Source organism: Plecotus auritus, assembly GCF_963455305.1.
Source record: "Plecotus auritus genome assembly, chromosome: 10".
Taxonomy (NCBI): Eukaryota; Metazoa; Chordata; class Mammalia; order Chiroptera; family Vespertilionidae; genus Plecotus; species Plecotus auritus.
This window is the reverse complement of record NC_137785.1, coordinates 27301378-27326824: the sequence shown is the minus strand read 5'-3', so window position 1 is coordinate 27326824 and position 25447 is coordinate 27301378. Positions and strand designations below refer to the sequence as shown.

The 25447-nt window shown below is 54.0% G+C and overlaps 3 protein-coding genes across 4 annotated transcripts in view; 1 reads left to right on the top strand and 2 right to left on the bottom strand.

Annotated features, from left to right (window-relative positions):
* The first annotated feature begins 694 nt into the window (after window positions 1-694).
* CYBA (cytochrome b-245 alpha chain) lies at window positions 695-8575 on the top strand. The gene is made up of 6 exons (XM_080645373.1): window positions 695-874; window positions 6091-6160; window positions 6639-6713; window positions 6929-7012; window positions 7612-7693; window positions 8145-8575. Exons 1-6 carry the CDS (start codon window positions 817-819, stop codon window positions 8361-8363), a joined length of 588 nt encoding a protein of 195 aa, XP_080501499.1. The 5' UTR covers window positions 695-816; the 3' UTR covers window positions 8364-8575.
* A 2458-nt stretch (window positions 8576-11033) lies between these two features.
* On the bottom strand, window positions 11034-12631 carry IL17C (interleukin 17C; the record flags this gene model as incomplete). Its single annotated transcript, XM_080645192.1, has 3 exons — window positions 11034-11295; window positions 11799-12133; window positions 12614-12631. The coding sequence occupies 3 exons, from the start codon at window positions 12629-12631 to the stop codon at window positions 11034-11036; spliced, it is 615 nt and encodes a 204-aa protein (XP_080501318.1).
* An 8378-nt stretch (window positions 12632-21009) lies between these two features.
* Window positions 21010-25447, bottom strand: part of ZC3H18 (zinc finger CCCH-type containing 18) — a 70045-nt gene continuing 65607 nt past the window's right edge. The window contains exons 14-18 of one of the 2 annotated variants that reach the window (XM_080645371.1): window positions 24703-24863; window positions 24260-24462; window positions 23520-23616; window positions 22596-22692; window positions 21010-21917 (exon numbers count right to left, since the gene is read on the bottom strand). In XM_080645371.1, the coding sequence (XP_080501497.1) occupies window positions 21710-21917; window positions 22596-22692; window positions 23520-23616; window positions 24260-24462; window positions 24703-24863 (766 nt within the window). In that variant the 3' untranslated portion in view covers window positions 21010-21709. The remainder of the gene's footprint in view (window positions 21918-22595; window positions 22693-23519; window positions 23617-24259; window positions 24463-24702; window positions 24864-25447) is intronic. The other variant, XM_080645372.1, reaches the window with a different exon arrangement.

Sequence of the window (25447 nt, the reverse complement as noted above, 5' to 3'; positions counted from 1 at the left end):
GTAAATGACAAAGGGACAGAACCTAGCACTCCTACATTCTAGATTTTCCCAGCTTTGCACACCTTGTTTTCCTCCCCTAAGTCCTATGAGCGGGTTGCCCACCACACCCGGCTAGCCCAGGGTCAGAGGAGTGAGGGTTGGACCTGCCACTGTCCTAAGTAGCAAACATTGACTTACATGGAGGCCCCCCGCCCCCCGGCCACAGCCGCCAAGGCTCAGAGGCTCCTTCCTTGTCTGGGCATGGGCTCTGGACCTTTAAACCCTCTAGGAACCTGGCCTGCTCACACCTTCCAAAGGAGCCCCTGTTGGCACTTGCAGGAGTTCAGCATTTTGGGGTGACACTGCCTAATGAAGTGGGTTCCTGTGCCCATTCCCCCAGGGCCTGTGTGGATAGAATGTTCATAAAGACCACGAGTATGACTCCTGGGGCCCAGGCAATGCTTAGGGCGCTCCAGGTTGACGGCGGTGGAGCTGGCAGAGCAGACTCCTAGCACCAAGGAGGCATCCAAGTGGGTGGGGCCTGCGGTGGGCCCAAGGGTGCTGGAGGAGGTGAGGTGAGGGCCCCTCAGACCTGCAAGCTTGAAGGCGTGGGGGCTCGGCAAGCTTCCTGAGTGCCCCACCAACGTTGCTCCCCCTGCTCATCCAGCCTGTCTCCTAGGGGCGGGGGCGGGGCCGGAACTCGGGATGCACAGTTGTTTCGAGGGGCGGGACTGCCCCGGGAACTAGGGGGCGGGGTGGTGCCGGAACTCCGGGCTGCAAGGCAGCGGGCGCGCGGGGTTCAGTGTCCCAGCGGAGCCAGCCGCGTCGGCCGCCAATATGGGGCAGATCGAGTGGGCCATGTGGGCCAACGAGCAGGCGCTGGCGTCTGGCCTGAGTGAGTGCGCCGGGCTCGGCACGCGGGGCGGGGGGCACAGAGACCTCAGGCTGCGAGGAAGGGATGGGCTGAGCTGGCGATGAGGACCTGGGGAATCAGCGACCCAAGGCTGCAGGCTGGGGCAGTTGGGGCCCCGAGACCCCAGGCCGCGGGACTGGGTGGGCTGGAACGGGGCTGGGGAGCCTGGGTCCTGAGGAGTCAGAGACTCCAGGCTGCAGGCCGGAGGTGGGGCCCCGAGACCCCTGCGGAGACCTGCAGCTGTGTGGCGGGGGAGGTGAGCCAAGGGTGGGCTAGGTTTGGAGGCGCCAGGCAGCGGAAACCCTTCTGTGACTGCAGACCCGCTTGCCCGCCCCCGCCCCCTTCCTCCCCCGCGGTCTCCTATTCACCTCTCCACCCCGCCCGGACCTCTCCAGATAGAGGAAGTTGCAGCCCTGGGGGAAGAGGCTGTTGTCCCGGGTGGTTTCCGGAGAGTCAACGCCCTCCAGGATTGGGAAAACTGGGCGGGAACCACCTCCTCCCGCCACCCCTCCTGCCCTGGAGTGGGGCTCCCGCCAGGGGTCGCCAGGGGCGTGCTCTGAGTTTTCCGGGACATCTAAAACTGCCCAGAGGGAACCCTCCCAGCTCAACTTCCAGAGAGACTGCATCTGGGGAAGGATGACAGGCCCCCAGTCACCCTGAGCCTGTGCTCAGGAGCTCTTGTGAAGAAGGCAGTGCGCTCTGCACCCTGTGCTGTACGGAAGGGGAACCTTTCAGGAGATGTGGGTGAGCTGGGCCCAGGCAGGATCTGCAGCAAGAGGAAGCTGCCCAGAGGCACTGCCCACCTCCTGGGGTCTGCCACGCCCAGGAAGGACCTGCACCTGGTGGGAGTGGGTGGGTGGGAAGACTGTGGGGAATGTGGTGATGAGGAGGGTCCTAGCCCACTACCACTGCCCTGAGAACCATCCTGAGACCCCCCCTGCCAGCTGGGGACTGGAGGAGCCTGGCAAAGCTCTGCGAGGGAAGGGAGTAGACAAATGAAGTCCCTCTGGCCCCAAACTGTAAGGTCACATTTTGGTGTGAGCAGCTTTGGTGAGGCCCAGTGGTCTGTTCTGTGTCCAGGCAGGTCATCCCCCTTTTGGAACCTAGAGTACTGAGAGTTCAGTGAGTCAAATCATTTTTTAAATTATTATTTAAATAATTTTTAAAAATATTTCTATTGAGTTAAGAGAGGAAGGGAGAGGGAGAGCTAGAAACATTAATGATGAGAGAGAATCATTGGTCGGCTGCCTTCTGCATGCCCCACGCTGGGGATTGAGCCTGAAACTTGGGCATGCGTCCTGACCAGGAATTGAACCGTGACTTCCTGGATCATAGGTCAATGCTCAACCACTGAGCCATGCTGGCCAGGCACAGATCATTCTCGCTTCTCTCCAGAGCTGTCCCCAGGCAGTCCCTCTGCCTGCCACAGGCTGTGAGGCCTTAGACCAGCCGTGGGCAAACTACGGCCCGCGGGCCGGATCCGGCTGTTCTATCCGGTTCTCTTGCTCTCCCCTCTTATATTTATATTAGTTCACACAAACACTCCATCCATGCTTTTGTTCCGGCCCTCCGGTCCAGTTTAAGAACCCATTGTGGGCCTCGAGTGAAAAAGTTTGCCCACCCCTGCCTTAGACTGCTGCAAACCAGCTTCTCTTTGTCCTACAGCTCCCCAACCCCTTCCCTACCCCCAGGAAGTAGAAGGTGACAGGGCTCCAACTGGGAGCTCTCTGAGAAGCCTGGGTTCTAGCCCCAGTGTGTGCAGATAGTGAGCCTCCTAGTGTCCCCACTCATGGCATGCCCACTGTGTACAGGTTGTCCCTTCCTTGCCTTAGCTAATGTCCAGTGTTGTGAGGCCAGAAGCTGTTCTTACGTCCACTTTATAGACAGTAAAGTCCTAGAGAATTTACAAGCTGTGACTCCATTTCCACCATCAAATAAGGCGGTTTGTTGGAAGGTTTCCCAGGCCCTTCCCACTCTGAGTTCCTCCTCTTGCTGATGTTTTTTCCTGACTCAGGATAAACTGCAGGCACCTGGGATGCTCAGGCCTGGCTAGGTCCTAATAGCAGGTGCATCCAACAGGCCTTTTTATTGCAGAAAATCCCATCTAATCAGAACATGTCACCTCCTGCTGAAAATACTGCGGTGGATTGTGAAGAATAAAAGTCAGATTCTGACTGCTCTGCCCCTACCCCGCTCCCTTCACTGTCACTCCAGCTGCACAGGCCTCCTTTCTGTTCCCGGATCTCCTGGATATACCCCAGGGCCTCTGCAGAAGCACTTCTGTCTGAAACATCCATGCTGGCTCCTCCATTCATTTCTCAGTTCAGATATCACCGACTCAGAGAAGTCTTCCCAGAGCACCTAGACATCTCTGTCACAGTCCCTGTCCTAGTGCACAGTCTCTGACGTTTATTTCTGTTCCCTCCTGAGGCCATAAGCCCCATGAGAGCTCAGGCCTTACCTGTCTAGTTCCCTGCACCTATGAGTGCTATCTGCTCTCATGCCTCCCTGGCCAACCAGTGGTATCTTGTTCCCCTTTTGCTAATGGCAGGCAACAAAACAGGCTAGGAAAGAGAAAATTATATCCCCAAAGATAAGTAGACCACAGGCTGACTGGACACATGGGAGAACACCCTTCTCTCTTACAACTCATAGAAGTACGATGAGCAAACCAAAAGAGTGATTACAAAGCTGAGCTCAACTCCAAGAATAGGAAATCAGGCGACAAAAACAATGAGGTTTCAAGGTGCTGCGCTGGGGTGGAAGGAAGGAGCACCTGGGGAATCGGGACCGACAGAGGCTCAGGCTTTTACCCAGTGGGATTTGGGGGCCTCTGAGTAGAAAAAGGGCTAAAATGGAGCTGCATGCTTCCAGCCAGAGCCAGGAAAGGTTGCCTGTATAGAACAGACTGGAAAACCATCCCATCCAAGGAAGCTTGCCATTTGATGAAGAAAGTCACAAATAAGACAGAACCCCCAGGAACTCAGGCCTGTGCTGTGCATGGGGTGAGGGCTAAACCCTACCCTTTGCTGCAAGGACCACTGACCAAGAAATTCGGATAAAGTCCACCCAGGACTGGAGAGGCCTATAGGCCCCAAAGAGGCAAATGTGAAACTGTTCTGTAAGGGGATTTCCTCAACCAGGGCACACAGATTGACACCGGAAGACAAGCCCTGCTGGGCGCAGCTCACAAACACCCACCATTTGAGGAAGCAGACACCGTAGACTGGAGAATGTCCTCCTTAGAACTGGGCCATTAGGAAGGGACTTGAGAATATGAGTACATATTTAAACTTGAGGGTGTGTTTGAAACTTCAAAGAGATAAAAGGATAGAAAATTATACAGGACAATGCAAAAAATGACTAGGATGTCCAGAAATAAACAAAATATAAAGTCATTTTCGGCCAATGGATGAGTTAAACACTATATAGAGATGAAGAGAGAATTGGAAGAGTGACATGGAAGGTGGATCTGAGGAAACCACAGAATGTAGCCGAGAGAAGTTGAATCATGTACAATAGTACAAGAAGACCCAATATCTATATAATGGCGGTTTCAGAGGAGAGAACAGAATGGAAGGAGGCAATGTAAATGGAATAATGGGTGAGAAATTCCAGAATTTAACAAGAAAACAAAGTTCCTTACCGAATAAAGGGATTTGTTTAAACCCCTTTTTGGCACATTGTAATGAAAATTCAGACCATTAAAGAACATCTTAAAATTTACCAGAGAATAAAATGGATTTCAGACTTATCATCAATAATAGATGCTAGAAGACAATGGAGTAATACCTTTGATATTGAGACAAAAACATGAATTCAGTATTCAGATAAACTATTATTCCAGAATGAGGGCATTTTCAGGTATCCAGAGAGTTGCTGCTAACAGACCCTCACAGAAAGGACTATTAAAGGATGTACTTCAGCAAGAGGGAAACTGAATCCAGAAGAAAGGACTGGGATGCAAGAATGAAGACATTAGTGACTAAGTATTGTTTGTAAATAATTAATAATAATGGGGAACAGTCTAAAGCCCACATGTGGTTCAGGAAGAGGAATTTAAAATTAAAGTTCAAGTCAGAGGAATAACAAGGACACTTGTTAAAGAGAAAACACACAATAAGATAAAACAAGTTCAAATTATCTGCAATCACAGTCAATGAAATCTGTTAAATTCACTATCAGGTTGGTTAAAATATTAAAAAATCAGCTATATTAGCTTATTTGTAATAGTCAAAAACTGGAAGCAACTGAAATTTCCCATAGACAGAAGAATGGATAAATTGAGGTTGATTCATACAATAGAAAACTACACAAAAAGAATGAGCTAGTGATTCATCCAAACCATATGAATGATCTTGACAACCTTCTGTTGAGCTAAAGAAGCAAGATCTAGGGTTCCAGTGTTGACCAGCACAAGAGAGCTTCTGGGCTGATGGGAATCTTATGCCTTTATATTATACTGTATGTAATAATTATGTTTCAGTATATATTGCTAGAAATTCTGGGGATGGATACACAACAGTGTGAAGTTACTAAATGCCACTGAATTGTTCCTTGAAAATTTTATGTATATTTTACCACAATAAAAAAAAAATTACTGGGGAGAAAAGGTCCAGCGGGACCCTATAGAGCTGAAAATAAAGGGAGGGGATAGCTGACAAATCCTAACCAAAGAAGCATGAATGATTATCAATATCAAACAAAAGTGAAATTAAGGTGGAACACAGGAATAGAGACAGAACAGGAACACCACGCCACGAGGAGAGGCCATCCATGGAGCAGATCCCACATCAGCCGTCAACGGTGTAGTCTTTAAATGCAAAAACTCAACAATGGGGTCACAGAGCTCAAGAGTGAGTGTCCAGGCCCCTCTTCCTGCCCAGGGCTGCGAGCTGGCTGTCCCCAACTGCTTCAGGGACACAGGGCCAGATCCACCAGCCCACCCCTTCCCCAGCTCACATACCTCTTCCTAGGGGAAGGCATCCTCCGTTATCTGTGCGCATCTGCAGCCACCTGCGTCCACTTCCTGGTTGAGGGACTCAAGGGCAGCTCTGTGGTGAGCTGGTGGCCCAGCTGTGGGAGGGGGAGCACAAGGGGAGGTGGCTAGAGCCGCCTGTGGGCCCCAGCTGGGCAAGGATGGGGTGGGGCATGTCCCATGGGTTAGGGCTTCTACTAACCTGCTTCTCTGCCCACAGTCCTCATCACGGGCGGCATCGTGGCCACTGCTGGCCAGTTCACCCAGTGGTACTTTGGCGCCTACTCCATGTATCCTCCCACTGTAGACCCCATGGGGCAGGTGGCACTGCCAGGGGTGGCACTAGTGGGCTGCGAACAGAGATGCCATTGCCTCTGGGGGCACAGCACTTCACAGTTTGCAGACTGCTGCTCACATCCCCTGCCCTTTAGACTCAGCTATAGTTTTGGAAGCCAGGGCTCAGAAGGGCACTGACTTGTCTGGCACTGGCAGGGAGTGGGAGGTGTCAGCACCCCCAGGGATTCTCTCTGTACCCTCTTTTATCAGCCACCCTGTGGGCTGGCTCTTCCAGGTCCTCTGAAACCCAAGACAGGCATCGGGGAGGGAGGTGCAGGATAGGCAGTGAAGTGGCCAGAGCCATCGAATCCCATCTGGCTGTTCCCCCGCGATGTGGCTCTAGGCGACTGCTGCACCTCAGTTTCTCATCAGCAGAGGGGTTCGCTGTGGCACCTCTGGCTGAGCTGAGCTGTTCCTTAACCACAGCTTCAGTGTAGCAGGAGTGTTCGTCTGCCTGCTGGAGTATCCCCGGGGGAAGAGGAGAAAGGGCTCCACCATGGAGAGATGGTGAGTCCCCCACCTGCTCTGGGCTTCATCCCAGGACACTACGAAGCTCCAGCACCAACCCATTTATCCTCCTGGGCAAACCAAGGCTGGTGCCTGCCTGCACAGCTGCTGTGGCCCATGGTCCCTGAGAGGAAAGAAGCTGGGCGCTCCGGGGCAGGGTGGGAGGAGGGGTTGCTGAGTACAACCGTCTGTCTTCCCTCCCTCACTTGGTCTAGCGGACAGAAGTATATGACGAAAGTGGTGAAGTTGTTCGGGCCCCTCTCCAGGAATTACTATGTCCGGGCCTTCCTGCACCTTGGGTGAGTCCCCGCTCAGGCTCAGGAGGGCCCTGGAGTAGATCCTCCCTCCTGGCCTGGCTGCCTGGACAGGGGCGCTTGGGGCAAGTGGGGTCCCTCTCAGCCTAGCTGTTTTTCCAAACAAAATCCAGGTCCCAGGCTCTGCCAGAGGTTCCCCAAACCTGTACCCATCATCTCTTGCTGAGTAACAGTTCACCCAAAACCTTAGCAACTTAAATCAGGAACAGTCAGCGTTCTGGGGTAGATGGAGCTCATCTGGGTAGTTCTGCTCCCTCACGCACATGCCTGGTGGTGACTGCAGAGGCCAGAACACTCCGTGTCCCTGCAGCTGCCGGGGCCTCCCCCCAGCATGACGGCTGGACCAAGCGCAGGAGTCCCAAGATTGTTAGGGTACAAGTCAAGCAGAGGACAGCTCCAGGGACCCAAACTTAAAAGCCCAGCCTTGGCAGGGCCAGGTGTTCCCTGAGTCCAGGGTCATGGGGACAGCACACTTAAGGTCAGTTTTGTCCTGAGATCTTACGGCCTCTGCCCAAGACCTGGACCCCCTGCAGACCACCTCTGACTGCTCTTCTGAGTCTCCCATCCTCTCTCCCTTCCCCCAGGCTGTCAGTACCAGCCGGCTTCCTGCTTGCCACCATCCTGGGGACAGCCTGCTTGGCCATAGCGAGTGGCATCTATCTGCTGGTGAGTGGTGTCTGTGGTCAGCCTGCTGATGCTTGACACCTCAGTCCCTGCAGGCTGAACCAAGGCCAAGAGCCTGTGTCCTTGCTCATGTGATGGGGATGTCAGTGATGCTCCCCCCACCCCCACCCACAACAGGTCTGGGTGCCCCGGGGAGGCTCCAGACTGGGTGGGCCCCTGCCCTTCCTGGCTACCCTCCTAGGCCTCTCCCACCCTGTGTGCTGACTGGCTTCTTGACTCAGCTTGATGGACACACTGGGCTGACCTCCCTGTCCTGCTCCTGGGGTGTCAGGGAATGTGTACCTGGAAGTGACCTCCAGGAGGTCTTTCTGAAACCCAGGGATTCCTAGCTCCCTCCCCCTTGCAGGGCCCCCCTGTCCCCCGATAGGGGTGGGGGCCATGTTGAGGATGGACCCCAGAGGCCCCCCAGGGCTCATCCACTCTGTTCCTATAGGCGGCCACTCGTGGTGAGCAGTGGACTCCCATCGAGTCCAAGCCCAAGGAGCGGCCGCAGGTGGGGGGTACCATCAAGCAGCCACCCAGCAACCCGCCACCCCGGCCTCCAGCCGAGGCCCGCAAGAAGCCCAGCGAGGAGGAAGACGAGGCGGCGGCAGCAGGAGTCTCCAGTGGCCCCCAGGAAAACCCTGTCCCAGTGACCGATGAGGTTGTGTGACTGGTGCCTTGAACTACTCCCTGAGTGGCTGCTGTCTCGTGTCACTTTTCGGTGGGGGGACCCACCCAGATCCCACAGGTACCCCCTTGCCTGCCCTGGGAACCACAGGCCCTCTCTTGGTGTCATTCCCAGAAGCCTATCTTTTCTCAATGGTACTTGAAATCACAAGCATCTTTTATTCCATGAAATATAGTTTCTGGAATTCCAAGTATTGAGCTTCTACTCTGGCAATGAAGTTCCCAGGCCTGGGAGGAGGGAGTGTGTGCCCCACACCAGCTCTCCTGGATCTGCCCAGACTCTCCTTCAAGAACCCCCAGTCCCACCTGAGCAGCTGAGTGAAGAGGGAAAGCAGTTGAGCAAGGGGAGGCCCCAGGGAGCCCAGCAGCCTTCACCTTGGGTGCCACCCAGGATGGTCAAGCCCACTGTGGGGCTTCAGTTCCACTCCAGCCCCTCCAGTCCTGAGGCTGCAAACACACACCAGACCCTCTCTCTCTCTTTCTCTCTCTCTCTCTCTCTCTCTCTCTCTCTCTCTCTCTCTCTCTCTCTCTCTCCAGGAGGGCCACCTGTGGTCCTCCTGGACACTGCCTGTTGCTCCCCAGCCGGGAGCCCCAAGATTTGCCTGGCTTTAGCTCATACCCCAGCCTGGAAGCCCCTTCCTCCTTGATGGGCTCTCCCCAGGCACTCACTCCCCCAATGTCAGAAAAGCCCTTAAACCCTTTGCCTCCTGTTTGCCCCACCTGCTCTCGGCAAATCCTACTTTCAGAACTGGGGGTCTTCTAACATTCCAGGGCCAACACTCCACTGTACCAGCCCTGCCCCAGGAAATGGCCACTCTAGCCTCCAGGAAAATAAAACCACAGGCCCCCTTGACACCCCTGGATGTACCCCCACACCCCATTTGGGCTCTGTCTTCATAAATCTGCTAGTTGTCACCTCCCACTCTGCCCTGTCCCCTGCAGGCAGATTCCAGCACTGCAGTTGACCTGCTGGCACCCACTGAGAACCACAGACTCCCACAGTCTGGGACAGATTCTCTACTCCCTGGCCCCACAGTTACTCCCTGCTCCTCGGCTCCAGCCACACTGACCACCCTTGACCCTCAGACACAGGCTGCCTTCTCAGCGCCTTGCACAGGCCATTCCCTCTGCCTGGAACACAGACCCCTGGCTGGCCATCCCGGCCTTTGCTCAGGTGGCCTCCCTGGCCCTCTGTTTGGAATTGCAGCCTCTGCCCCTTCCCTGCATCACTGTCCTTAATTCCTTCACCACCAGCGAGGAGCACTTCACTGCTTGTTCTGTGGTTGTCAGGCACCCACGTGTGGGCAGGCAGAGAGCTGTCTGCTTTGTTCACTGCTCTGTTCCCAGTGCCCACACACAGAAGCTCAGTAAGCATGTGCTGATCTCACAGTCCTTCCAGGCTCTTCCCAGGTACTTGCACACAATAGGTGTTAATCAGTGGGTGGAAACCCCAGGCTCCAAGTCAGCCTTGGAGCCGGCTGGGCCTATGCCTCACAGCTGCCCCAGGGCCCCTTCCACAGCTGCTGGGGCCAGGCTCCTGGACCTGAACTGAACGCCTCCAGCAGTAATATGCCTGAACGGGCAGATAGGGGACTTGTGCAGTGAGAGCACAGGCTGGGTTGTCAGGTAGCCAGTGGGGCACCTGGCCTGGGGGTGTTGGCCTGCTCAGCTGCCCCTGGTCTGGCAGGTCACCATGGTGGACAGAAGCCCAAGGGGATGCCTGGGCCATAGGGTGGCCTTTGGAACTGCCTGGGGCTCTGCTGGGATTGGGGAGCATGACTCAGATACCTGAAGGTAATGGCACTCACCCAGGCTGCAAAGCCACCCCCCTGGGAGTTACCCTCCGAGATGCATGTCCCAGGGGTGGAGAGGGTGCTCATTGTCATTGCACAGGTTTGGCCACACCTGGGCCTGTCAGTAGAGGAGGGCCGGCCTATATCACAGCTGGGCTGTGGGAGTGAGGCCCATCCCCGCGCCCCAGAGCCATCGCTAGTGGGTATCGCCAGGTGGACACTATAGGGGCCAGCAGGGCAAACCTGTGCTCCATTCTACAGACTCATTCCCCACCCTGGTCATACTGGGGTTCCCACATAGACTTCTGGACACACCAGAATCGGGCTGCAGGGCCATCTGGGGGCAAGGGCCTGGCAGAAGTGAGGTGAGGAGGCAGTCTCTGCCATCTGATGCTGTGCTCCAGGGGATGTTTATCAATTTAATGACATACATTTACAATAAATAGTTTTAGAAATACAGGGGTGATGGGAAAAAGGAGCTTGGGGGATCCCAGAGGGACCACCAAGGTGGGGGCCATCAGAACACGTTTTCTGTTGTTTTAAGAAGTTATAGAAAAATAATAACGTTCCTTCTAGCTCACTGTCTGTGGAAAGGTAACAGTGTTGAGAGGGGGCTGACCAGCGCAGCATCACTTGGCCCTTCCCGTGCCCAATCTTCACTGTTCTTCCCTCAAACTAGAGGCTTGGAGCCCTGGTACCCGCCCAGGGACCCTGGGCAGCAGAAGCAGGGCCACCCAGGGCATATAAATAGTCAATAAATACACATAAATAGGAGGGGCCCTCTCTGCAGAGAGAGCCCCATTATCCAGTCTGGGAGGTGATCCCTGCCCATAGCACAGGGGGACCGCTGAGGCCAGTGGTCACTGTACCACCCTGGGCAGGACGCAGGTGCAGCCGATGGGCACTCTGATGGACTCCACGTGGAAGGCAAAGGCCCCGGGTGTGGGGACCCCGGATGCGTCCAGGGAGCAGGGCTGGCGGCGCAGGACCAACAGGCTCTGGTGCAGCGGCACAGAGTTGAGTGCTGCTGTCTCGCGGCCGGTCCTGGCACTGATGCAGCCCCTGCAGAGACACTCAGCGATGGCCAGCTTCTGTGGGTAGCGGTTCTCGTCCGTGTCCACACTGCAGGGAAAGACTGGTGAGGCCCTCCTGAGAGCCTCAGCAGGCCTGTTCCTCCTTCCCTGTTGTACCCCGTGGCTGCCCCACACACTCGGGTGCTCCTGGCCTGAGGGAGAGCTGAAGCATCAGGCTGCAGGGAGCCCAATAAGGGATGCTTGCCAGCACAGGAGCTGGGATAGGGGTTTCCAGGGGCCTCCCTCCCTCCCACCCTCTGAGCCCAGCCCAACCGTTGCAGGGGCTCAAGTGAGGGCCCCAGATTTTCCCAGGGGACACTGGCACCCAAGGTCTGAGCTAAGATCCGAGACAACAGTGGCAAGGAGGAGCTCATCTGATGGAGCCTCACCCTCCGGGGCAGGGCCCTAGCTGGACAGAGGTCAGGATGCTCATCCCATTTAACTGGTGAAACAAACTCACAGAGCTCTTCAGGAAGCCAGTGCCCAGAAAGGGGAGGGAGCAGCCCAACGCCCACAGTGGGGAGCCCAGTGCCCAGGGAGCCCAGCCCTCACCGGTATCGCCAGGGAGAGATGGAGCGCTGGTGGATGTCGGCTTCTAGCACCTCCTCAGCCTGCAGCACTGGACACTGGGTCCCAGCTGGGGGCCTCTCCTGCCACCTCCTACGGCCCACTGCCTTCAGGCTGGACACCAGGGCTACTGGCAAAGTGTGCTCCCACTTGGCAGCTCGAGCCAGCAGGTGTGCGGGAGCCTGGCCCAGGGGCAGCTCCTCGGCTGAGTAGCAGCGTGGGGTCCCATGGGTGTGGATGTGGGGGCCTCCCCAGAGTGCGGAACCATGGTGGGCCAGGCTGGCAGATAGCCAGAGCAGAAGCAGAAGGCCAGGGAGGAGCTGGTGAAACAGGTGGTGGGTTGTCAGGAGGTGCCTGGTGAAGAAGGCACCTCGCTGCCACCCTAGCTTGCCCTGTTCTTTGTGGAAAGGTAGGGTATAGCCCACTCTCTACAGTTGGGGAAACTGAGGCCTAGAGAGGCTAGATCCTTAGCCCAAGCTCCCCAGTGGACCAGAGCTCCTGGGTCCTGGCTCCCTCCTGCCCCAAGATTTGGAGGGGCTTCCTGGACCCCATCCCGGGCTAACATCATTAGCCCGGAGCTCAGGGAACTGCCAGTCCTTCCGGGCCAGATGGCACCATTCAGGTGGGGGCGTGGGGAGAGACAGCTCACCATCTCGGTGGTGGTGATGGCGGCTGGGCTCTGAGCAGCTGGTGTGTGCCCGGTGGCAGTCCCAAGCACACCTGGCTGTGGTCCTGGAGTGCACCAGGTGGTAGACCTGGCCGTGGCCAGCTGACAGCGCCCTTTATACCTCTGGCCACACCTGGGGAAAATCCGGCATCATCGCTTCCTCCTTGGGAAGTGCCCAGCCCCAGCTTCCTCCTTCCCTCCCTTTGGGTCTCCACTGACTGTCCCCTCCTCTCAGCCCAGGGAAGGAGAAGCCCACCCCTCACTTCAGACCCCCTCTCATGTCCAATTACTCTCCCTCCTCCACTCAGAGGGACTCTGCCTAGGCTAGGCACCTGTGGATGGAGTTGAAAACAGGTCCTGCCTATGTAAAAGGGTTTTTGCTGAGCCTTCTGCAGCTCGCTTCTCTGATCCCACTGGTTTGTCTTTACTCTCTGGACCCGCTGACCTGGGCCCCTGGGCGGAGCCTGCTCACCCCACGCTGCAGCACTGCTCCTCCGGGATGCTCTCTCCTGTCCCGTCAGTGGACATGAGGCTGGTTCCATTTTTTTTTAAATATATTTTATTGATATTTCACAGAGAGGAAGGGAGAGGGACAGAGAGCTAGAAACATCGATGAGAGAGAAACATCGATCAGCTGCCTCCTGCACACCTCCTACTGGGGATGTGCCCGCAACCAAGGTACATGCCCTTGACCGGAATCGAACCTGGGACCTTTCAGTCCGCAGGCCGACGCTCTATCCACTGAGCCAAACCGGTTTCGGCTGGTTCCATTTTTTTTATCTAAGATGATCAAGATCAGGCAAACACCAGCATCTGTCTCTACCTGTACAGATGGGAGAAGTTCCAGGAGAGACTTGGGGGGCTGGGCCAGTGAGCATCTTCAGGTTTCTACAGGGTGGGGCAAAGGTAGATTTACAGTTGTATTTGAAACATAGTTTATTCTTTATTATTATTTATTAATTATTGCATTATTTTTCATATGAACAACTGTAAACCTACTTTAGCCCCACCTTGTATTTGGGCATCTGTTTTCTTCCTTTTTTTCCTTCCTTCCTTCTTTTTTTCTTAAACAAAAGTTCAAGCTAAAGTGATTGAGATGGAGGGGATGAAAATGCCTTGGAAACGATTTATTTATTTATAGGGGAAGAGAGAGAGAAGCATCGATTGGCTGCCTCCTTCACGTGCCCTGATGGGGAACTGATCCACTACCTCTTGGTGTACGGGAGGACACTCCAATCAACAGGCACACAGGCCAGGCGCGCCTTGGAAACTGGAAGTGCAGTGCACCTATGTCAGGAGGCTTTATGTAAGGGGGCTCCAGGAGCCACCTGCATCCCACCCACTCAGTGCTGCTGGAGGGAAGAGGGGTGCTGGGGTTGCCTTTGTTATCCTGAAAAAGAGTTTGAAGACAGATCTTGCAAGGTTTCGAATGTGATCCTGGAGAGGGCTGCCTGGGGTCCCTGGGCACTCTCCAGGCTGAGGGCCTGTCTCTCCTGGTCTTCTCAAATCAGTCTAAAATGTCCAGCTGAGGAGAGGCTGGGGAGGGAGGGTGTCTTTCTTTGCCTGCTGGCAGGTGCCGGAATGTACATACTGCTACATCGCCATTCTCTTTAAACTTGAAACTGCATAACTGATGGGCATGAAGACCCCCTGAGGGGAGGGCCTGGAGAAGGCCCCTGGTCACCTGGGCTCTCCCAGCTTCTCCACTCAGCAGTGTGTGACTCTGGGCAAGGACTTGCTCTCTCTGGGCCTCATTATCTGCACCTGTAAGCAGGGCTAAGCTGCCCTCTGGGGAGCAGGTGAGGATTATTCTGAATGATGGGTGGATGGATGGAGAGATGCACTGAGTCCCCAGGATGGCCTCTCCTACAATGCCCCTGCCCATCCACCCTCTGCTTGCATGCTTCCTGCAATGGGAAGCTCACCCTCTGCATTAGTTTGCTAGGGCTGCCATAATAAAGTACCACAAACTAGGGGCTTAAAGCAACAGAAAATTATTTTCTCACAGTTCTGGAGGCCAGAAATCCAAAAACAAAGTGTCAGCAGGTTGGTTCCTTCTGGGTGCTCAGTGAGGATCCTTCCTGCCTCTTCCAGCTGCACGTGGCTGCTGGTGATGCTTGGAGTCCTTGGTTTGCAGACTCTGCCTTCCTGTTCACATGGCCCTCCCCCCATGTCTGTGTCTTCTTATCAGGACACAGCCTAATCCAGGTTGTTCTCATTTGAAGACCCATACTTTAATTACGTCTGCAAAGACCCACTTCTCAGATGAGGACACATTCCTCACCGGTGCCGGGGCTAGGACTTCAACATATTTTTCACGGGGACACAACTGAGCCCAGTATTCCCTCTACCAGGTGGGTTAGGTCAAGTCAAGAGAAAGACCCTCCTTGGGCTGGACTGAGACCTGTCTCCCTGCTAGGGCACTTGGAGGTCTCGGGAAAATTCCAGCCCTTTCTTGCTGCCCCCAAAAGGTAGTGTGAGCCCCCTGAGGACAGGGACAATGTCCCAACACACCCTGCCCAGGTACTTAGGTGCTCCATTAAAACAGCAGAACAAAAGGGAGATAAGCCTGGACGCCCCCATGGGAAAAACAGGGAGACAATGTCCCTGCATGCAAGGGCACCAGGAGGCTCGTGCTGGCGAGGCAGGCAGGCCCAGAGCTGAGGTGGAGCCAGAGGGAGCCGAGGGACAGAGGCCAGTGGGCAGCAGCGCTCTTCCTTTGGGCTGAGTCCAGCTGCATTCATGCAGGTGCTCAATTAGGAAATGAAAAGGCTGTAAAACTGTTGCTTGTACCAGGCTCCTGGGTGTCCCCACCCCACAGGAATGCATGGATGCTTGAGTCCAGCCAGGGAAGCAGGGGGTGTCCCCTGCCCAGGCCAATCTGGTAGGGTGTCTGCATTTTCCGTGTTCCTGTTTCTGTTCTGAACAGCTAGCTGACTGGGTGGGTGGCGGGAGCTGCACTGGGTAGAGGAAACTCGTCCTTGAATTCATACTCATTCTTCCTCACGGTGGGCCTCAGGCCTCGGGAGCTCTCAGCACGGTTCCCCAGAGGCGTGAAGGCCAGTTTCCTGGAGGAAGTTGGCCCAGGGACTGAGAATCAGGGGTTCAGCAATGCCTGCTGAGGCCAGAAGGGCGGACCGGGGCGGTGCCTCATTCTTGGGCTGCTGAGGCAAGTGCAGAAGTCCCAAGTTGGGCAAGACTGAAAAGGCACCGCCAGAGGAAGGCAGGAGGGCATCCTGAAGGTGGTGTCAGAAAGACCCCCCTCAAATGGCCACGCCCCCAAGTCCCAGAGACACACAGCCAAGAGGGTGGAGATACAGGAAGAATGTGTAAGATTTAGAAGCAGGAGGAGGAATGGATGGACACAGGTGCAAAGAGTCACAGACATATCCAGGAACAGACTGGCAGAGGAAAGGCAGGGGAGAGAGAAAAGGCAGAGGCCAAGGTGGGAAGGCAAAAACAGGAGAACAGGGACAGACACACCAAGCACCTAGGGTGTGGCCTAGTCAGTGGCTCGGAGCCCTTTCAGCCCTGACTGGACAGAAGCAGTCAAGTGGGACTGCAAGAGGGGTTTGCTCCAGGCTTGAAGTTTTCACATATCCTGGAGGGAGGCCCACCAGCAGGGCTCAGTTCCCTAATCTGTGAAGTGTGGGTGACAATTTCGGATCCCCCTTCCCTGGAGTGTGTGGCCTTCCCAATCACTGAGCCCCAGGCAGCCCTGCCTTTGGTCAGTCTATCACACAGCCCAGTTTTCTTGTTCCCACAGCACTTTGTGCTGCCAGGAATGACCTCTTAACTCATCCTTGTCCAAGGGGATGCTGTCCAGAGTGGGGAGGGGGGGGTCCCTGCTTGTTCACCCAGGGCCTGGCCTTCAGCCAAAGCTCCTGAGCCTCTCCTGCTGAGCGAGGATGACCACTGCTTATGGGGGCTTATAAGTTGGCAGGGGAATTGTCATGGAGCTGGGGAGCTGGCAGAGAGGGGGCAGGTGGAGGCCCAGGGTTTGAGGGAAACAGCAGGGGCTGGGGGATGGAAATCAAGAACTGACCCCTTCCTCGAGAAGGACTAGTGTTAGGAGCTTCCAGCTTAGTGCTTCCCGGGTTAACTTGAGAACAGTGCTGTGACAGCAGACAATGGAGGGACTGAGGGGATGGGGCCAGCTTGCCTGAGCTGAGGAAGCAGGACAAGTCAGGCAGGTCAGAGTTCCAGGAATCGAAATAGCATGTGCAAAGGCCCCAGGGTGGAAGAAATGGCAGGCAGGCAGGAGGGGTTAGCATCTGCAGTCGCTCTGGCTGTAGAGTGAAGACTGGAGGGAAGGGGATCCACAATGGTCTGGACACTTGAAAAGCAGTCTGGTGGACAGAGATGGAACTTGAAGAACCCATAATTATTCCCACTATTTGCATGTTAACCACCTGTCAGGATCAGTCCTCACATTCCCTTGAGGGCAAAGATGCCTGAGGATCCCATCAAACAGCAGAGGCCTCCCTTTCCTCAGCTGCCTGATCTGGACTGTTCTTTCCACTAAACCTTGTGAGAGGAAGAGTTGGTTCTGGGTGTGGTCCTTGCCCTCCCAAGACAGCCACCTGCCCAGCCTAGCCCAGGTGAGCACCTAGTTTATTTTTTATTTTTATTTTTTAAAATAAATCTTTATTCAGATTACAATTGTTTCTCCTTTTTCCCCCCATAGCTCCCCTCCACCCAGTTCCCACCCCACCTTCTGCCTTTACCTCCCCCACAGTCCTCATCCATAGGTGTATGATTTTTGTCCAGTCTCTTCCTGAATCTCCCTATACCACGTTCCCCCTGAGAATTATCAGTCCACTCCCTTTCTATGCCCCTGATTCTATTATATTCACCAGATTATTCTGTTCCTCATGTTTTGTTTTTTTAAATATATATATATTTTTATTAATTTTTTACAGAGAGGAAGAGAGAGGAGAGGGATAGAGAGCTAGAAACATCGATCAGCTGCCTCCTGCACACCTCCAACTGGGGATGTGCCCACAACCAAGGTACGTGCCCTTGACCGGAATCGAACCCGGGACCCTTCAGTCCGCAGGCCGACGCTCTATCCACTGAGCCAAACCGGTTTCGGCCTCATGTTTTTAATTCACTTGATTTTTAGGTTCACTTGTTGATAGATATGTATTTGTTGTTCATAATTTTTATCTTTACTTTTTTTTTTTTTTCTTCTTCCTCTTCCTCTTCTTTAAGAATACCTTTCAGCATTTCATATAATACTGGTTTGGTGGTGATGAACTCCTTTAGCTTTTTCTTATCTGTGAAGCTCTTTATCTGCCCTTCAATTCTGAATGATAGCTTTGCTGGGTAGAGTAATCTTGGTTGTAGGTTCTTGCTATTCATCACTTTGAATATTTCTTGCCACTCCCGTCTGGCCTGCATAGTTTCTGTTGAGAAATCAGCTGACAATAGTATGGGTGCTCCCTTGTAGGTAACTGTTTTTCTCTTGCTGCTTTTAATATTCTCTTTGTCTTTTGCTCTTGGCTTTTTAATTATGATGTGTCTTGGTGTGGTCCTCTTTGGATTCATTTTGTTTGGGGTTCTGTGCGCTTCCTGGACTTGTAAGTCTATTTCTTTCACCAGGTGGGGGAAGTTTTCCATCATTATTTCTTCAAATAGGTTTTCAGTATCTTGCTCTCTCTCTTCTTCTGGCACCCCATAATTCTGATGTTGGTATGCTTGAAGTTGTCCCAGAGGCTTCTTACACTATCTTCAACTTTTTGGATTTTTTTTTTTGCTTTTTGCTTTTTCGGTTGAGTGTTTTTTGCTTCTTTGTATTTCAATTCTTTGACTTGATTTTTGTATTCCTCTAGTCTGTTGTTGGGTCTCTGTATAATATTTTTTATTTCAGTCAGTGTATGTTTAATTTCTAGTTGGTCCTTTTTCATATCTTCGAGGGTCTCGTTATATTTATCGGCCTTTTCTAGGATATTATTGAAAAGCCTTATAACCGTGGTTTTGAATTCTATATCCAGTCGTTTGTTTTCCTCCATTTCTTTCGTTTGTGATCTGTTTCTTTGTTGCTGCATTTTCACTGCTTCCCTGAGTTGGTAGGGTAGTTTTGTGTGCTAGGTTTCCTATATGGCCCAGTGGGTCGGCCTCCCCAGTTAACCTGAGGTGGATACGCTTGGTGCACCCCTTTGTGGACTGTGTGTACAGCCTTGTTGTAGTTAAGTCTTGATTGTTGTTATCACTGGGAGGAATTGACCTCCAGGCCAGTTGGCTGTAAGGATCAGCTGTGTATACGCTGGGAGAAGTTCGGTGCTGGAGACAGCCTTATAGAATTAGACTTGCCAAATTCAAAAGCCTCTGTGCTCAGCTTGGATGGGGTGGAGTCTCAGGGCGGAGCAGACAGTCTTGGCTTCCCGTCATCCTTGCCCTTGCGCGCGCACGCCTCCAGACCTCTGCCTTCCCTGGCTCCTGAGTCTCCTCTGAGAGTCCAGATTCCCCCCCGCCCCACCCCGCAAGAGCGTGGGTCCCCAGGAGCTCGCCTGGAACTGGGGTTCAGTGCAGTCAGTACTGGGGCTCAGTGCAGTCAGGAGCTTCTCTCTTCCACTAGGGAAAGCCTGTGGCAAGCTCTGCAATCTTTATGCGCACTGGTGTGCGTGCCTCCAGACCTCTGCCTTCCCTGGCTCCCGAGCCTCCGCCGGAGAGTCCAGATTCCCCCCCCCCCCCCGTAAGAGCGTGGGTCCCTAGGGGCTCTCCTGGAACTGGGGCTCAGTGCAGTCAGGAGCTTCCGACTCCCTTCTGCTAGGGAAAGCCTGTGGCAACCTCCGCTGCCTTTGTGCACACTGGTGCGCACGCCTCCAGACCCCTGCCCGCCGGAGCTCCCCCGGGTCTCCGAGTTTCCGGGTGCCTTTCTCTGTACCTGACAGTCCAGACTCCCCTTGTATGAGCCTGGGTCCACGGGGTTTCGCCCGGAACTGGGGTTCAGTGCAGTCAGAACTGGGGTTCAGTGCCGTCAGGGGCTTCCTTCCCCCTCCTGCCAGAGAAAGTCAGCCAGGCTCTCAGCTGCCCTTCCTCTCTGCGCGCACAAAGACCCTTTGCCGTACCTCCAATTCTCTGTGAGCTTTTCTCTTTTCTTCTAGTTGTAGAATTTCCACTCAGCCAGCTTTACTGTGGTTCTGGATGGTGTCTGTTCTTTTAGTTGTAGTTTTGAAATTGTTGTGTGAGGCAGCAGTTTAGGTGCTTACCTATGCTGCCATCTTGGTTTCTCCTCTCCTGAGTGCCTAGTTTAAACCTAGCTTGGGTCAAAGGGACCTAGTACTATGGCTCCAGCCTAGGCATTAGAGGTCAGGATCAGGTCAGCCTCTTGGGACCAGAAGGGGCTGGTGGGGTGAGCAAGGAGGGCTGAGGACAGACTATATAGTGGGCTCACCTGCGGGCTCCTGGCTGAGCTGGATTGCAGGACCTAGTGGCTTGGGGCACAGAACTCACAGAGACAGGCTGGCACTCAAAGGTGTCCTGGGTTCTGACTCCAGGTCCTAGAAAGCTACTCATTCAGAAAATGGGAAATCCCTTTGCACTTGGCTTTGACCTAATGGCAAACCAGATAAGCCTTTAAAACTTGACTGAAGCTGCTGTGATGTAAGAGGTGTCCTGTGCTGTGGAAGGGGCACAGACATTAAATGAAAACAGTACACTCAGGAGGCCAGCCCACAGCACTAGCCCCCTCCAAACTCTCCTGTCCAGTGTAATTGCCATGTAGCTGTGGGGCAGGGCGTCGTGGAATGCACCCTGTAAGCTGGTCATAGCTCAGGCAAGAGATGAGAACCCCAGGCTGCTGCCTCCTGACACTGGCCCCACAGGGTCCTTACAGGCTGGCAGGGGACTGCCATGGAACTGGGGAGCTGGCAGAGAATAGGGAAGGGAAGCAGAACTGGAACTGGGGGCAGCAGCATGGGCTCTGGGGGGCATTTTGTCCACAAGTCCTTACGGTACTTGCTATATGATAACCTCAGGGTGGCAGGGCACCCGGAGGCCCAGTGTACCACTCTAAGTTTAGTCCCACCAGGAAAAACCCTGAGTGAGCCCTCGGGTCCCCCCATCCCCGCCCTGGTTGTGGCCCCTCTGGGGCTCCCCAGGCTGCGGTGGGCATGGATGGCAATCTAAGGCTCTGAGTGGGGAACTGGCTTTGGGAATGGATGTTACAGCCTGGCCTGAGGAGCATCCTTCTGCAGGCCCAGGGCCCTCTACTGGGAAAGGTGCTCACGAAGCCCCACCAGGGCCAGTTCCACTGTGAAGAAACTGAGGAATAGCACTCCCTGGGGGCCGGGGCCAGGGTGCTTGGGCTAAAAGGTGAGTGAACAATTCCTGTTCCGGGTTGGAGGCCCCCAGTCAACAGCACAGGGGCCTCTGGTGAACTCCATGTCTTCAGCCTCCATCAGCCAGGGACTCCGAAATAGCAGGTGGGCCTAGCAGATGTCATGAGGTGGCCGGGCCCCGTGCCATGGGAGGGTAGAGGATGTGGAGCCCAGGCACATGCAAACAGCACCACCAGGGCAAGATAGCTGCTTATCAAAATATTTTTATTTTAGGAGACCCCTCAAAAAAAGACCCTCCACATTAGACAGACGCCCAACAATACCCATGGCCTTTTTTTTGGTCTTTTCTGTATATTTTCATTTTCAAATCAACTAAAACAATTTGATGCTTAAAATAAAAGACAGGAACTATTTCCCAGTCAGACTTTAGTCAAGAATATATATATATATATTTTTGATCCTGGGGATGGGCAGGGGTGGGGAAGAGGTTGCTCAGTAGCACTAGGTGTTCCTGTCCACAGTAGGAGAGCCGTGTGGTGAGGACACGGCACACAGCAGGGCGCGAACTCGCCTGACTAACAGAGGGAGGAAAAGAAGATGGGGAAGAAAAAATGTATGGGCCGGCTGATCCGGGCATCTGGGACTTAAAATTTACATAAAACTGTGCCATGTCCTCGCTCGGTGCTGTCTGCCTGCCTGTCTGTCTCTGCTCTGGGAAGGACTGGTCAGTGTGGTCGGGAGAAGGCTGAGGTTCAGCGTCATCTTCATTATGTGTGTGTGGCTTCTTTTCCAGCTGAGAAACTTTTTTTTCTTTTTTAGTTTTTAAAAAGAATCACAGCCAAAATAAGACATTAACTGCAAAATCCAAAATGGCTGCGCTTACCCTATTTATAAAAACACATGAGTCTTTGCCTCTGGCAGGGGAGCCGAGCCCGCTGGGCCCATTATACTTTCCCGGGAATCTTGGCCCGCTTGCGAGCAATGGCATCCTCCACGGCTTTGAGCTGTTTTAGGAGCTCCTCCCGCCTCGACAGCGTGCTGGCCTTCCCTGATTTGGTGCCCGTGGAGGCGGCGGTGCCGGCGTCTGAGGCTTTACCAGGCACACTTGTGACCTTGCTGGAACTCTTGGACTGGGGTGACAGTTGACGCTTCCTGTGAGGGTGGGGAGGTTGTTAGAGGGGTCCAAGTGCCTGTCTCTCTCTGCTGAGCTTCCTGCCAGGTGGGGGACACGAGGCCCAGTCTGGGGGCCTGGACCCTGTAAGCTATATCCGCCAGGCACCAGGCACCCTCTACCCAGTGAATGGTCAAGAAGTGTAGTCAAGCCAAGCATCCTGCTAACCTGCCCCTTCTGCTTCTGGGCTTTGTATGTGACCTCCCTCTGTGGTGAGGTGAAAGCCCACACTGCTGACTTAGGAGGGCCCCCGAGGCCTTGGGGCCCAGGTGTGTGTGGAGGGTTGAACAGCTGAGTCCTATGCCTGTCCTCCCCATTTCCTCCCTCACCCAACCCTTGACCCTGAACTGCATGAGGGGCACAGGGAATCAGAGCTGACTTCAGGGAAAAGAAAATTACTCTACTTCCTATGCCTGAAATGGAAGGTACAAAAGAACTGTGACCATCTGCCTCCAAATTGACCCCCCACCTCAGGCTGTGAGCTGAGTGCCTTAGGCTGCTCATTCCAGGGCCCAATGTCGGGGGGAGGGGAGGGTGTAGAGTGAGACATGTGTTGGGCCGTCTTCTTGCCTCCAGATCTAAGACATTCCCCAGGTACCTCTGGGTCTGCGGGGCAAAGGAGCCCACGTAGTGTGGCCATGGCGCAGGCGAGCACTCACCTGTCTGGCAGGGCCATAGGAGCCTTGGAATTCTGGCCTCTCTGCCGTTCTGGCTTGGGAGAGCCCAATCTCCCACCGGACTTCCGGTCCCGAGAACCTGGGACAACGTAAGACCAGGGTCCCAGTTACATATGGCCTGGTGCAGCCTTACTGATGCTAATGCCCCATTCCAAAGAGCTGTGACATCAGCACAGCTTCCTCATTTTTAAAGCAAGAAGCAGAAGGGCAGAGCCAGTGAGAAAGGAGGAAGGGGGAACCCTGAGCCCAGGAAAACCCCAAAAGTGGAGCTCCAATTTGGGTTCCAGGTTTCCTGAGCTAGCATCTAAACAGACCACTGAGCAGTCAGACTGTTTTCACTAACACCGAGCCCCTGCCCACTCACTGTGCCCTCCTTTCCCACAGCCCAGGGTGGAGTTTCCGGAGCCCTCGAGTTTTGTGCTATCACAGGAGATGATAACCCATCCATTATTTGCCAACCAGATGTTAGAAAAAAACAATGCCACTCCTAATTATTTTTCATAAAAAAAATGTTATTTGTGTTCAAACAGAGTAGCTTATAAATAAATGTTAAAGCCCGGCCTGTGTAGCTCAGTGGTTGAGCATCGACATACGGACCAGGAGGTCATGGTTTGATTCCCTGTCAGGGCACATGCCCGGGTCATGGGCTAGATCTCCAGTAGGGGGCGTGCAGGAGTCAGCCAACCAATGATTCTCATCATTGATGTTTCTCTCTCTCTCTCTTGCTCTCCCTGCCTCTCTGAAATAACATACTGAAAAAAAATACAACTTTTTCTTAGTTTTAACTTCTAATACTGTGCTGATAATTCACAAAATCAGAGAAGTTCCTTGGGGGTCAATATTTTAAAATAATGGATGAGGTCCTGGTCCCTCCGCCCATCAGGCCCCTGCAGGGATTGAGCTCACCTCGGTCTGGGGATAAGTTGGCCCGCTTGGCTGGAGGAGGGCTTAGCCTGTCCTTGTCTGAGGGCTCATATCGCTTCCTGCTCCCTTTATCAGCGGCCTGAAAAGATGGAGGGAGCACAGTGAGGACACAGGGTCTGAGCTACTGGCCACCAGGCAGCACACAGTGAAAGGAACATAGTGTGACGTCCTCACACCAGGACCTGCTCTCTGCTCCCCTCTTCTGGGCTCCCTCTTTTCGGTCCTGAGTGAAGCAAGGCCCATGGTTTTGGGGCCTTTATTTTCTGTAGCGAAGGTGCCAGCAAAGATGCTGTGCTCACTGTGGGGGCCACGAGCCAGGGAAAGGACTCTAGCAGACTCAACTTCTCGCCCTTCCGGTCCCATGGGGCCTTGGGAACATCAACTCACAGAAGCCAAGTTTGCTTTGCTCTGTCCCAGTGCTGACTTGTGGGAACTGGCCAGCCCAGGCACAGGGAGGAGGGCCAAGAGTGTGGGTTCTCAGGACAGAGAGAGCACCCACCAGGGGATGCTCTGATGCCTCAGGACATGCTATAGAACCCATCTACCCTATGCCCACATGCCTGTTTCCCACAGGGCTGACCATCAAGGTGGGCAGATGAGCAGGGGTGATATCTGGCCACCAAGTTCAAATGGCCACTTGGTCCCCACTTGGTCTCAGTCCCAGGATGAGCTGAAGGTACATGACTCCCTGGAGCTCTCACCAGGTGTGCCCAGGGCCTCACCTTGTTCAGCAGTGTCAACTTGATCTCCTTGTGTGCCACAAATGCACCCTGCTGGGGCTGCCCAGAGGGTGCCTGCTGGGGGGTTGTGGGCTGCTGGGAGGATTTACTGCCTGTGGAAGATTTTGAGGATTTGGGTGGCTGTGTGGATGAGTCCCTTTTCCGCTTATCCTCTTTAACGCCGTCTTCTTTTTTAGATTTTCCTGCTGACAAAAAATGCTTGGTCAAGGTCACTGATACCACACAGTGGCTTCCCAAGTGCCACTTGGTGGAATGGTGCATTATCAAGCAGGCAACATGTGCGCAGGGACAAAACTGGGAATTCACCACGTTCTTGTCGGACCAGCTGCACGCAGTGCTGACTGAGGCTACATGCACTCTCCTTCCATGAAAAGCCTGCTTCTCCTCTGGAGCCACAACAGCTAGGACACAAGGAGCCCCCATACCTTTCTCCTTCTTGGTCTGGGCTGGGGTGGGGGACCGTGAGCTGGCTGAGGACACAGGGCTGGCCAGGTCTGCGTACATGTCATCTGAGTCCACGCTGTGCACCGAGCTGCTGCTTGACGTGGCACTGGACACTGAGGAGACGCTGCTCACGCTCAGGGACCTAGACACATAAAAGCCCATTTGTGCCTGCAGGTCCCCGACTAAGGACGGGTTGATTGGGTAGGGGGGGTTCTATGTCTACTTTCCCCAATTCCCAGTTTTCAGGAATGTGTACCCACCAAACCTAAAATTACAGAGGGGACTCTGGGTAGTTTAAAGGTGCCACATAGTGTGGAGATGCTCACGCTACTTGCTGGACAAGGACATATGACTAAGTGTGACTCAAGAGTTAGTGATGATAGAACTGCGAGTCCTGGTTAATGATGCACAACAAAGAGAGAGCTTCAACCTGCAGACACCAGACACTAGATGGGAGATCGCTTTAACCCATGGCATTTCTCAGGAAAGTATGCAACGACGGCCAATCTCACGGGTCCCTGGTTCTTTCATAGCCCACACTGCACAAGGACTTGAAATGCACAAAGCTGCTACATCAGTGTCTGCTGAGTACTCTCTCTTTAGCGCTGAGAAAACACCAATCACTGTTCCCTAAAGTTGTCAGATACTGGACAAGGGAGTGGAAAAGAAAGAGCGCCCAAGATATTTTTTTAAAGGTTAGGTCTTTAAGCCTATTTAGAAAGATTT

Coding starts and splice junctions, on each gene's coding strand:
- CYBA (XM_080645373.1), top strand. CDS start 817: ATGGGGCAGATCGAGTGGGCCATGTGGGCCAACGAGCAGGCGCTGGCG. Junction 6,161..6,638: donor TACTTTGGCGCCTACTCCAT/GTATCCTCCCAC, acceptor CCACAGCTTCAG/TGTAGCAGGAGTGTTCGTCT. Junction 7,013..7,611: donor CGGGCCTTCCTGCACCTTGG/GTGAGTCCCCGC, acceptor CCCTTCCCCCAG/GCTGTCAGTACCAGCCGGCT.